The sequence below is a fragment of the Clarias gariepinus genome, chromosome 8 (genome assembly GCF_024256425.1).
Source record: "Clarias gariepinus isolate MV-2021 ecotype Netherlands chromosome 8, CGAR_prim_01v2, whole genome shotgun sequence".
In the NCBI taxonomy this organism is placed as follows: domain Eukaryota; kingdom Metazoa; phylum Chordata; class Actinopteri; order Siluriformes; family Clariidae; genus Clarias; species Clarias gariepinus.
Window position 1 is genome coordinate 11867003 of NC_071107.1, and position 13401 is coordinate 11880403.

General features: G+C 37.2%; 1 protein-coding gene across 1 annotated transcript; it reads right to left on the reverse strand.

Moving 5' to 3' along the window:
* Positions 1–818: 818 nt before the first annotated feature.
* cog2 (component of oligomeric golgi complex 2) lies at positions 819–13000 on the reverse strand. The gene is made up of 18 exons (XM_053502654.1): positions 12826–13000; positions 11684–11845; positions 11331–11396; positions 11144–11224; positions 10910–11013; positions 10080–10188; positions 8155–8334; positions 7879–8003; positions 6960–7086; positions 6353–6492; positions 4476–4537; positions 4105–4256; positions 3788–3970; positions 3228–3300; positions 2985–3127; positions 2484–2623; positions 2207–2387; positions 819–1286 (listed from the first exon to the last, which is right to left on the reverse strand). Exons 1-18 carry the CDS (start codon positions 12883–12885, stop codon positions 1179–1181), a joined length of 2196 nt encoding a protein of 731 aa, XP_053358629.1. The 5' UTR covers positions 12886–13000; the 3' UTR covers positions 819–1178.
* Between the last annotated feature and the right edge of the window lie 401 nt (positions 13001–13401).

Below are 13401 nucleotides of genomic sequence, written 5' to 3' on the forward strand. Positions count from 1 at the left end.
CCAAGTAGGAAGCAGGGGTCAGATCACAGAGTCAGCCATGATGAGGTCCCCCTGGAGCAGAGGGGGCCTTGATCAAGGACCCAACAATGCTGAATCTAGAGCTTGGACCGCCAACATCCTGAGCAGTATCAAAGTTACAGAAGTTTCAGCCTTGATCAAAAGAATATAAAAAAAACACACTAACAGAACCCAGGCAAAAATAAAAGTCACAGCTTCAGAAGGGTCAAAATTTTGGCCCGTCCCACGTACTGAAAACAACTAAGGAGATGAGAAATTATTGGAATTAGGCAGATAATATTTCAACACATTATTAAAACATGTAAAGACTGTGCTTTCTGAAAGAAACGAGGTCAGTAGAAATAAATGAATGGAGATTACTTAAACGCTTAGTAAAAAGCTATGCTTAATAAAAAGCTATGCTTAATAATGCAAGTAAGACTATTTCCACATGCACAATGTGATAGGAATTCAGAGAACTGGCTCTAAACAGCTGTCTTTCCATAAGAAAACCACCTGTTAGTGAGACTAATCAAGGAAAAACAAACGAACAAAAAAAAAAAAACCTTAAATTTATTAGGCATCATCAAGATTGGACTGGAGTAATGACCCTAATCCAGAGTGATGGGTACCCTCAGGGTATGAAGGGAATGTATGAATCGATGCACCCAGCATGCATAGTGGTCACAGTACAACCCTCCGGAGGCAGTGTTATGATCTGGGGTTGCTTTAGTTAGTCAGGTCTAGACTTAGCATTGTTATGTAGCAAGAAAATGAAGTCAGCTGCTGTACTTAATGTATTGAATGACCAGGATACCGCATGAATGGATTTTCATTTATTCAGAATGAATGAATGAAATGTATTATATTCAGAATTTACATTGTATGTCATTATCAATCCCTTTGACCACTGTTAGATACATTTAATCATTATTACCAAATCATCCAGTAGGATTTAACAATAAATAATAACATCTGACCACATGGACACATTCTTGTAGTGTGCTTCTTCTTCACAGTCACAGCTGAGAGCTCTGTGATTTTATCTCGGAACGGCTCTGAAAGCAACATAGCTGTGAATCTCTCAGGAAGCCTTTTTGTTTTGCCCCGTAACCTCTGTAAGCATCTACCTGCCTAATTGCTGCAGATTAGGAAATTCCCATCAACCCAAAGTGTGAGTCCTAAGAGCCAGCCTGCTCTGCTGTTGCAAGATCCCGTGCTTCCCGTACCAGGTCCAGCAAAGTAGAGAACATTGTGATGTTGCCTGGCTGGAGCCCCATCTTTTGAATCTGTTAAAGAAACACCAATTGCACAATATGAGTGTGTTGCAAAGGTGTAGGTGCACCTACAGTACAGTATCAGCAGTATGAATGACAAAGAATGAGTTTGCGCTGCATTAGAATACATGTCGACATCAAGTGATTGGTTCATTTGTGTGCTACCAAAACTGTCTTGATAGATATAAGTTGTGAGAATTATAAATAGGATGTGCTTATCTGATCATAACTTATCTTCATATCTGATCATTAATGCAAACAATTAACTTTTTTTTATTACTAAAACAGTAATTTTATTACTGACATGAAAAGAACGTATTAAACAAATCAAACTTGTCTGCATTAACAGGAACACAACATGCTCGTTATACAAGCAGCATAAAAAGGAAATAATATATACTGTAACGGTGACTCAAAACACATCTTTTATTGCTCAATAGCCTGTTTCCTTCATACAAAAATGCAACATCGGGATGATAAGTGGGGGGATTTTGGGGAGGAAGTACCAGGAGAGATAAAAAAAAAAAAAAAAAAAGAAAAAAAGAAAGAAAATGCAAATTACGCACAAATTGCTTGGCTAGAATATTGACAAACCATTCATTTATTATCTATGACGCTTGTGAGTCGTAGACAGCCTGAAGTTTGTCCTTCAAACTTAGGGCACAAGGAAGGATATACCCTGGCAACCCATTGCAGGGCACAAACAAACACACACATCCAATCACACTTTATGGGCAATTTACAGACTCCAATCAGCATACGCGACAAGTCTTTGGGCTGTGGGGGAACCTGGAGAACCTGGAGCAAACTCACCAAGCACAGAAAGAACATGCAAACTTCACACACAGACCCGGAGATGCGAGGTGACGGTGCTAGTATTTAGTCTAACCGTGCAGCATTTTCAAATCAGTTTTTCATTATGTTAAAGGTACCTGCTCTCCGAGGTACTCCACATCCAGTGCCAACTGCAGACGGATCTTGCTGTCGTCTGAGGGTCCAGCGTTGGCTCCTGTTGTGCTTGTTGTGGCAGTTTTTCTTGCCTGTTTCAGCCTTTTCAGACTCTCCTCCATCTTCCGCACAGAGCTCAGCACGTCAGATATGGTCTCGTAGTATCTGAGATAATATTGACGTATTATGATACCATGATAGTATACCACATTATATTATAAACCAACGTAACCCTTGCACAAGCATACATTTATGCACTACCTGTGAGTGCAGTCTGAAAGTGCAACACGGAGCCACTCCTGGATGATGGAGGCCTTTACCACTCCTGTGGAGTCAGTAAGCAGCTGATGTAGTGGTTGTAGAGCATTATCCATATAAGCTGAGGCTCTGGTGGGCACCTCCTATTAAAGTTGACAAAAGTACATACATAAATACATCAATAGCATTTACTTGAAAACTAAAAATAGTAAGTGAAAATATATTATATGCTAACAATTGGCAAATTATAACAATTTTAAAAACTATGGCAGCCTCAGCATCTCAGTGTCATTCGATAATGTAATGTATGGTGGGCTTCCCCAACTTTAATCCTAGAGTACAGAATTCCAGTGGTGAGCTTCCTGCTTTATCATAACTTAACTGAATCAGGTGTATTCAAGCATAGTCACTAACTGTGCTGATAACTTGATCTAGAGTATTTGCGACTATGGTTTGAAATCCCTGCTCTACAGCCATTATCGTGGTCTGTTTAGACGAGCAGACCTTATTTGTCCTTCTGTAAAGGCGAGGAACTTCTGATGCGTTTTTCAAGAAGCGAAAGCTCCTCTCTGTCAGATTCTGAGTCATCCTGCTGTTCAGTGTTGGGATGCACCCGGACAAAGCTGCTTTAGAGTCATCCAAAACATCTATAGGTTTAAAAGCAGAGAGGGGATAATGTAAAACCTCCTCATAAGCACCATTGTCATTTTATACTGCATCAATTCTACATGTAACACTGACAGATACCTGAAACAAGTGCAAGGTTTTGGAACCCAATTTCCTGCAATCTTTTCTTCACCATATTAGAGATTTCAGGAATCTAAAAGCACAGATAAAATAAAATATCATCAACATTCCATGAAGGGTTTACAGGTTTTTGAAGATCTGGTGGCATTAAAACAAGTTACCCAATTTAATTTTAAATAATAAGTGGTAAAACGAGAAGATGTGATATTCTCAACAAATGGGGTTCTAAAACTTTTTGCTGCCAGGAACAGAAATTCTCAGTGACTGCCCGAGCGTAAATTTATTTTGTGATGTTATTAAAACATTTATAATAATATTTTGTCAATTCATTAAAAATACCATCAAAACACATTATAGGCTTACTTATTGAGTGACTGAGGTGTGGATGAAACGCATTCAATTTACACAAGTCAAACATGACTATAAGTATAAAACTCGATCATAAATTTAACAGCCTACACCCCAATAACCAAGTTATAAAAAAACTCAAATTTGCTTTATAGGTCCCCTGAGTTTTCAGCACATAATATAGAGATCTTCTGCTATTGTTCTATTGTTACCTGTTCCTGTAACTTATCCACATCAGCAGCAATATAAACAAGTTGTTTGGTGGACAGGACTGTAGGACCACCGCTCTCGCTGTCTGCGTCCTGAGAGGTACGGCTCGACGTGGAGGAGGCAGAGCTTGGGAGAGGCCTTGCGGATTCCTTGGGGGTTTCCGCAGAGAGAGTTTTTGTTAAGACCTGCGAGATCAAAAAGAGCATATAAGCATGCAAAACTGTCACCATGTGAAGTCAGCTGACATATTATAACAGCCATATAACTGACTGTTATGAAGAGAATAGAATTTAAGAGGAAATGCCTTTATCTGCTTTACCTCCGTAAGAAAGGTGGCATAACGGGAGAGAAGCTGCAGCGTGAGCTTCCAGAACCGATGAGCGAGAGGGGGCAGGTAAACGTGTTCTGCCCAACACCTGCATACACAGCTCCATAAAACATCAGACACCTGTAGTCGGTAGTGGCTTCCCACTGCAAACACACACATAACCAGTTGGTTTTATTATACAAAGGACCTTTCATTGACGGAATTATTATTGCAGCTACAGTAATTCATGTCATGTGTACACATAATCTAACCCTAGGAGTCTACTTTGTACAATATTATAAACTAAGCAGATTTGCTCAGGGACATTCTTTTTTATTTTTTTTTTGCATTTTAATTTTCTGCATGACTGCTCGGAGACTAACCTGAAGCTGCCTTTAATCCATCTGCAGTGGCATTTTCCAGATATCCAGCAATCTCCTTATATCTGAAAAACATACTCAAGAGTTTATTGAAGACTATAGCTGCACATTTCTTAGATAATGCTTTATAATAGAACTTGTTTTATAGGTAAGTTGTAACATTCAATATTTTTAAATATTTTCCCTATTCTCCAGCCAGCTCTTCCCTGTCATACAATAGCTACTGAGGAGGATGAGGGCTAATAAGATCTTACAACAAGTCCAGCTAACCGTACCTTATCAAACTGCTGCTCAGAGAATAAGCGCTTTCTCCTTGATGACAAACACTTTTGGCTTCCCATGTTCAAACTGTTTATGTAATGGTTGGTCATGATGCACTCCCAGAGCAGTCACTGGAATTGTAGTTTTGTTTTCCTTTACGTAGCTACAGTATAGCCCCAGGATAACTAATAATAAGCATAAAGAGCAGAAAACTTGCCTGATTTCCACACTGTACCTATATTCTGACAAAATAAAACATTGTCCAGAAGTCCAGCATCCGCGACACTATGTTTATTATGCCGTAAATGACTGGAAACGAGAATGCAAGAATCGTTCCCTACACCATTCTTTACAGAGAGCATAAACGTTCAGTGTGGAGGGAAATTAGAGCAGCACTCTTCATATCTACACACCCGCTCTTGTTTACCATAACCAAAAAGGGGTGCCACCTTGTGGCGTTTTGTGGCATTACCGCGTATCAACATTACATCATATCAAGAGAATTAACATTTCATTTATACTGCACAAAGTAGGTAAGCACCTTTTTTCTTGTAGGCAAGTTGTATGATGGGCTACAAAGGCGTTTATATATTTTCACAAGAAAAATTGTACAATAATAAAGGTTGTTTTATACGTCTGAATGATTACATTTGTTTTCATTTAAACACTGATTAAAGAAGAGATTAAAAATAAAGTGGTTATTTTTTTATAATGAAGATTTTTGCATATCCCCTTTTTTATTTCCCTAGCACAGAAGGGAAATAATTAGTAACAACCACCATTACAAAATATAGGTATCAGCCAAATTCTAAGGATTGGTATCGGCCCAGGATTTCACAATCCGCGCATCCTTAGTAAACAGCAAACAAGAGAACAAGTGAGTGAGGAAGAAAATTTCTGACATTGTTCTACGTCTGGCAACTTTAGAAACATTCATTCCAAATTCAAAGCACAAGCTATTGTTTATGTTTAGCAACACATGAGCATTCAAATAAAGCAGAACATATACTGGATATAAGTTTGTGCAAGTTTACATACACAGTGCATTTTCTTTTTACCAAGACTACTCCCTGACAATTGCACAATTGTATCCTGCATTGTATCCTTTCTGGCAAACAGCAGGGTTGAGTAGGATGGACTTAATAATAAGCTGAGGCTCAAAATAAACAACCCAAACCACAGACTGTCCAACTCCTACACAACGATTGATTCAGCATAACACAATTTCACAAAATCTATTCCTGTGGAAAATAATTGTTTTTTATTTACCTAGTAACAGTAATAAATATTTTAAATGTTTCTCGAAATACTGGATTGGAAACTAAAAATTTAATCACTTTTAGTTTAAGTAAAACAGGCTGGATACACCAGTTTATGTTTGCAAAAAAAAATATATATATATATAATTTCTTTAAATGTAAAATACAATCATTACAGCTTGTGATATTCACCAGGTTTCACCCAAATACTGGATCAAATACTTGGCAAACAATATTCAGTTACTTAAATTAGTAATATAGATGTTCAAGGATGTTTCTATTATTAATAGCATTACACGTAGCAGTAATGAAATGTAGCAAATGTAGCAAAAGTCTACTAGAAGTAGTGGCATAACTCACCGCAGCTGAAAGTAAACAGGGAGGTTCCACTTGTTCTGGAAGGTTTGATAGGACGGGTGTGCATGGAGTCTCTTTACACTCGCCTGAGATCCACACTGCCTTTCAAACTTCCGTACAAAGTCCATACTAATGCAGTACCTCTGCAAGACGCACAAGTACGTGTGAGGATTAACATGCTGAATGTCACCCAGTAATATGTCCTTGTCACAGGATTTATATTTCATATAATAAATACATTTAAACTTATTAACATATAAAGATAAGTAGTATTATATATACTTTCACCAGTAGAGCTGTCAATCACAGGTCAATATAATTCGTTTAGATTTTTGGCTTTAAAATTTTAAATTCGAATTGGCTTCTATTTTCTGCAAAAGCTGCGGAAGTTTTTTTTTCCCCCGCAGGGAATCCATACATTTTAGACCTTTGTAAATGTACCTAATTAATTGAAAAAGTGCAAACTGATTATATGAACAGAAAAAACTGTGATTGACCAACAGAAGGTTGACTGAATTGCATATTTGATAATCATTTATAGTCTGATGCTCAATAGAGAGACTAAAAATTAATAGAACTAAATCATAATTGTTTTTATCATTATTATTACCTCATAAAAAGCATCTGGATTGCCAGGATTAAAGAGAGAAGGGATTCTGCCTTCAATGCCTTTAATGGTCTCCGGCCAGACAGAGTTAACAAGGAAGTCATACCCAGGAACGATGTCAGCTTTGTCACTAAGTATAAAAGTGAAACAAAGTTAGAAGTACAATAAAAACAGAATTTACGTCTGCACTAACATATGTGTGGTGGCCTGGGAAAATATTTATATAGTCACAAGTTTTACAAGCCATAGTGAGGAAAAAAAAGTAAAAAAAAAAAAAAAAAGTAGGACTCATTAATGAAAGTATGAATACTATTGAATCCTGTCTGACTAATATTAATTAGTGACATGGGATTAAACCCAAGACACAACCAAGAATTTCTTTATTATTGATATTATTATTATCAATATTATTAACAATAACTTCATTAGAAAAAACACTCTTAGCTAGCTAGTAGTTGAAATAACTAAGAAGCGCTATTGTTTTATAGCCATGATGGTTAAACTGGCTCCATTTTTCCTTAACACTTTCTCTACAGGTAAAAGGTTGTTGTTTCCCTGCTGTGTCACACATCACTTCAGTCCGAAGTCTTTATAAATTAACTGATCGTTTAAATCAAGTGTGCTGGAAGCTGCAGGATAAAAATAAAGTAGTACTCCAGGACCTTGAGAGCCATATTGTTCAAAATAGAAAAGAAAAAAAATAACTGGTGGTTGACAATTGGCAGCCAAGTAAAACGGTAATTTAATTACACTGACGATGGCAAAAAAACGTAACAGTCTGACAGCTGCATTATGACAGGATTTTGCTGCATCATTCCACATTTCTCAAGCACTCATACACTCTCTTCTAAAGTAACTCAGGGACTTAATAGGATGCCAAAAATAGACCATATCCAACACTATGTGAGGAGCCACACTGTACCTAGAAACGGTCCCTCCTGTGACCTCCCGGAGCAGCCGGCAGTGATGAGGCACAAACTCCAGAACCTTCGCGTACATCATTTGAAGGCCGTTAGGGCTGGATTTTACAAACTGTTCATTTATGACCTGTGAAATAAACAAAATACTTAACCTGACAGTGTACACACAAAGAACCACAAGCGGGGCATGCGTTTAAATGTATAATAATACGTTCCATTTAAACTGCTGTAATACATTAATATTTGAGTGTAGAGCAAGCTAAATAAATAAAAGATACCTCTTCCATGTATGGCTTTACTAAGACTTGTCCCACCAGTGCCTCTGCATCTTTGGTCTTGTCGATAGTGGCGTAAGTGCGCAGGCAGTGACGCACCATGGCCACGTTTGACGTTTGCAAACCCTGAATCAGCAGACCCTCGAGAGACTGCTGCAGCATGGCGGTAATACCAGCGATTCTCTGAAACGCACAACACAATCGCACGGCTCAATCAGTTTCATTCAACTCTTTAGACTTTAGCGAATTAGTCTCAAACCCACTCATTACACGCTTACACAAGTCTCAAAGCACCCTGAGAGCAAACTGGTCGAAAATCGCAAGCATGTTAGAAGCGACACGGGCCCAAGTGCTCACATCCACTTAAAGACTTTGGAGGCATTTGAGGCAGTAAAATACCATCATTTCTTTATAATCTTACAGGTAGTGCCCTGTAAGCTACTTACATTTTCATGCTATGCAGTAAAAGTTATTTTATTATTTATTAAGTTATTTATTAGTTATTTATAAAGTTTGTTTAGAAATAATACATACAGCATATGACAGAGATATGTGGTGCTAAGTAAAAAAAAAAAGGTTTTTAGTAAAATTTTAAACTCTTGTGTTTGAAGTTATTTTGTATTGTTTAAATGCTGCACTTGGTTTTGAGTGAGAAAAATAATATTATAGAGAATATATAATTTTATGTTAAAAAAGGTTTAAAACTGTAACAAAATCTGGAAAAAATGTACCATCGATTTATAAAATCATTATATTTATAATATATATCGAATTGGAACCTAGAGATAATATCGTATCGAGTGGTGACTGGTGATTTCCATCCCATAGATTACATTTTACTCCTGATTTATCTATTGCTTTATATTGCATTTGTTTCTACACACATTAATATATACTGTGTTGTTACTGTAAATGCCATCATTAATGTAAAAAAAAAGCATCCTCTGAAACATACATTGTCGAGTTATCTGGGAATTTGCACATCAGCCTCTGCTTCAAACTCGAAAAAAGCCATAGCCAACTACAGGGGACACGGGAATCAACTCTGGAATCACTTTTAATTCTTGTGTCTGACAGCTTTGCAGGTTACACAACAATTGTTCAAAATAGATTTGACTAAGTGAGGGAGAGAGAGCAAGGTCGATAACCTTAAATGAAAACCAGAAAAAAGGGTACATCACTATTCCTGGTAAATAACAGTTAAATCACTACTTCTAAAACACACCAGTTAAATAAAATTTAAACAAATACACCAACAAAATTATTTAACTAAGCTTCTAACACAATTAACACATACTATTCTATTAATCCTTGGACATGTAATAAACAACATCATATTAAATTTTTTGTGAATACAGACTTAAACAACAATCACAGCATACCATAAGTTACTCTTTTTCTTGTAATGAGCACTATAGTGAATTAATTAAATATCAAGTAACTTAATCAGAATTCAAATAATCAGTCCTTCGTATAAGAGCGGTATTATCATACCCTCAGTGTCCCTGAGATGACCAGCAGCCGATACGCTTCCCTTTCTCGCATGTTACTGACTGCAGTCTCTTACACGCAAGTTTTTATACACAGACCCTATACTGTTACATCATAGTTACATAATAGTAGATACTGTGAGGTGGCGATTCTCTGTCACAGGTGGTGCTTGTATGTTGAGTCTTTTACTTATTTAACTTTACATACATGAGCTCACACATGCCCATGATTGGCTAGCGTGACTGTAAATAGGAGGAAAGAGTATACCAGCCCTTTCACCCTGAGAGGGGGCATCAAGATTGACATTTTTATAATATTTTTGTAAGTTGTTTAATAGTAATTGTTGGCAAATTAAATGAAAAAATTAAAGTACTGTCACTTAAAACTCATTCCATTACTGTTAAACATAAGTCTTGTCATGTAAGAGCTGAGCTCACCGGGCGCACTTTGTCCAGCAGAGGCATGCCTTTGCTCTGAACAGCATGAAACTGCAGCTGGTTGAACTCTGTTGCGATCCGCTCGAGAATCTGACCCGCTACCAGAGGACTTCATGTAAAACCAAAGAAAAGCATGTTATGGATCAAAAAAGCATGGTTTTATGTGAAACAAAACACTTACTAAGAGATAATTATATTGTTTAGACCTACAGTACCAGGCAAAAGTTTGAACACAGCATGTACAGGCATGTTATTCACAAGTTCTGACGCGTATCTTTCTTGTTACACTTGGTTACTCACGACTCAAAGTCAGTTGAATTCTTTGTCTCTTGTTTTATTTTTAACATCAAAGTTCAACAGCTCTTGTAGTTTTCTTGCATAAATCCATTGTGGTTGCGACAACTCGTTTGCTGTAGCTGTAGCTTACGATCTTAAATTATCGTTACAACAACCTATTTGCTGTATCCTATTGATTATGGTATTACAGTAGATTACGGTTACAACAACCTATTTGCGATTATCATACTAAATGCTTAACTAATAAACTTAATGCGTAACTAATAAAATAGAAATAAGCACAACAACAAATTTATAATTTATAAAAATGAAATATGGCTCTTACACAGCATATAATTCCATCGTCTTTCCTGATTTTAAATATTTCTGTAAAACAATGCTGACGACATCGAAAATATGCAATAATCTTCTTTGAACAGTTGACATTGAGGTGCGTCTGCTACTTATGCTCTATAAAGCCTTGCTAATGGCTTAACTCTGAGGTGACGTGAAGCTGGTAACTCTAAATGCACTTTAAAAATAGTTAAAGTTACCTGCTTGTTTCGAGAGAAGTGGAATCTTGGGCACTTTGAGAATTTAAGATTTTCTCAATCTTCTCTACTGATCGAACGACTTGCATAAGTCTTAACACACAGACCTAATGTGAAGTCCAAGAAATAATATACATTAAACAAACAAACACCTTCAAGCTACATTTGTCAATTTATAAATGTTTATTTTTTCAGTCAATAGGTCAATAAATCAGATAAAATATATCAAGACCACACCTTCTTCTTCTGAATGTCCTCTTGCTTAGTCAAATGTGCGTCTATCCCTTGGATAACATCATTCACATATGACCTTAGACTCTGTGCAAATATGACAAACAGACAAAGCATTTAAAAAATATAGGATAAAGAAATACAAGGTTGGTAATCTAAAAATATTGAGGAGAGAATAAAAAAAGCAGTTTACCAAAATCTCTTCACGTAGCTGGCCAAGGGGGACAGAGAGTTGGTTGAGAGCTTTATCCATTCCAACCTAAACAGATGACATAGAAAGCAGACAAAACAAACCATAACTCAATGCATAACACATGATAGAAGACACAATGACATAGACTTACAGAAAACTAATGATAGTATCTTTTCATAAATGTGAGTAAAAAAGGGCTATCTGCCTTTATCCAAACATCTAGCAAGATACAATAAGTGTCGAACTTACAATATTCTAATAATAAAGCAAACACATTTGTTTCGCTACAATGTGTGTTAAATTACTTTGTTGTCATTAAAGTTCGGATAGAAAAACCAGAGGACTGAACTTACAAGGTTAGTGGACAAGTTGACAAAATCAGCATAGTCCTTATTGATGAGCTCGACCATGGCTGTTTTGAGAAGCCTGTAATAGTGCTCCAGGTCCTGGCGCATCTCCTCCAGCTGCACACGCTTTCTGCAGTCGGCCACGAATTTATCCACGTCAAAGTCATCCTGAAAATTCACACAAACACATGCAGACATGCTGAAACTCATATTCTACACTTAGGTTGCTGTTATAGAAGTGAAATTGCTCTCTGCATTGTGGAATCTGAATGTCGCTTAGTTAATAGTAGTGCATATTTACAACACAAACTTTGTCCAAACTATAAGATCAAAAAGCAAACAAATAAGACAAAAACTAGATAATCATTCATTAATCATTATTTAGGTAAAATATTCATTAATGTAAGGTTATTTTTGCCCGGCATAAGTTGTGGGGCACCTGGAGCCTATGCCTGGGAGTTCTAGGAAAAAGATAGCTAGATAGATAGAATGCCATCACATTAGACAATCATACACTGCAAGAGATTTGGAAATGCAAATCAGCCTACAATGCATGTCTCAGGATTGTAGAAGAGAACTGGAGAACATGGAGGAAACCCACAAAGCACATGCAAACTCCACACAGTCTGCAGATTTGAGATTTAAACCACTGACCCTGGAGGTGCAAGATAACAGTACTAAACCCCAGGATAGATTTTTTTTAGAATATGAAAGATCACATAAACCTCATATGCAATCAGCAGGTCACTGACAAAGATTGATCCAGATTTATGATCTGTGACGTTTGTAGTACAAATAGAACAATATGTGATTAACATCACTCTGTTGACTATTTAAGACAGTTGATCTGTTTGGCATCAATAAAGGAAAATAGGCATTTTTTGTATGTCACACTTTAATCAGCTCAATGAAAGGCAAAATGTGCAAATCACTGACAGGTTTATATGCTTGCTAAGTAGTCTTAGATATCAGCTTCAAACATTCAGCCTCTATTTAGACTCAATGTATTCTTTATCTATTATTACGTTCGTTCTTGGTCTGTGAAACGCATTAAACACATTCCCCACTCGCTCTCTCTCTCTTCTTGTCACGTAACGTAGATAGTTAGAGTAAGTTAGCCTGTCTATGCTAGTCACCATCCGTCATACCTTCATAAATTCGTCTTTGTTAAAACACAAAGAGTCGGGTCCCTTCGGTAAATTCATCATTTTGTTTAGAGGCGACGACAGAACCACGGCGCGAATACTGCACGTCTTATCCCTTACACACGGAAGCTCCTACGGTATGTCCATCTCTAAGCTAACGTCTGAGAGCGTTTATCACTTCCGCAAACATGGCACGGACACGGATATGGTCACGTGACACGAGCGACCCTTGCGTAGCGTGTCGTAGCGCGCGCCCTCTACTGAGATCCCGAGTGTAAGGCAGCATGTCTCCAGACTGCAGAATCAAACGATCGTCCACATCCGGAGCACCTGATTGCTCCTTGTCTTATTCTAGGAGTGCAAAATAGTGCTTTCTGCAATATATATACGGTGCACTTGTGAAAAACTTACATACATAGTTCTGAGTACATGTGACTTGTATGCAAGTTAGTCATTCAGGCTAATGGTCTAATGCAACCTGATTTATGAAAGAGATAGAGGAGAGGTAAAATTCATCAAGATGGTTGGTTAACTAAGATCAGGCATGTATTATCGTTTAAACATGGGATCATGGGATCA

Excerpts from the sequence above, each read along its gene's own strand:
- cog2 (XM_053502654.1), bottom strand. The coding sequence starts at position 12,885 with ATGATGAATTTACCGAAGGGACCCGACTCTTTGTGTTTTAACAAAGAC. Across the intron at positions 4,257-4,475 it reads TGGATTAAAGGCAGCTTCAG|TGGGAAGCCACTACCGACTA; the intron begins GTTAGTCTCCGA and ends GTGTGTTTGCAG. Across the intron at positions 1,287-2,206 it reads TGGAGTACCTCGGAGAGCAG|ATTCAAAAGATGGGGCTCCA; the intron begins GTACCTTTAACA and ends TTTCTTTAACAG.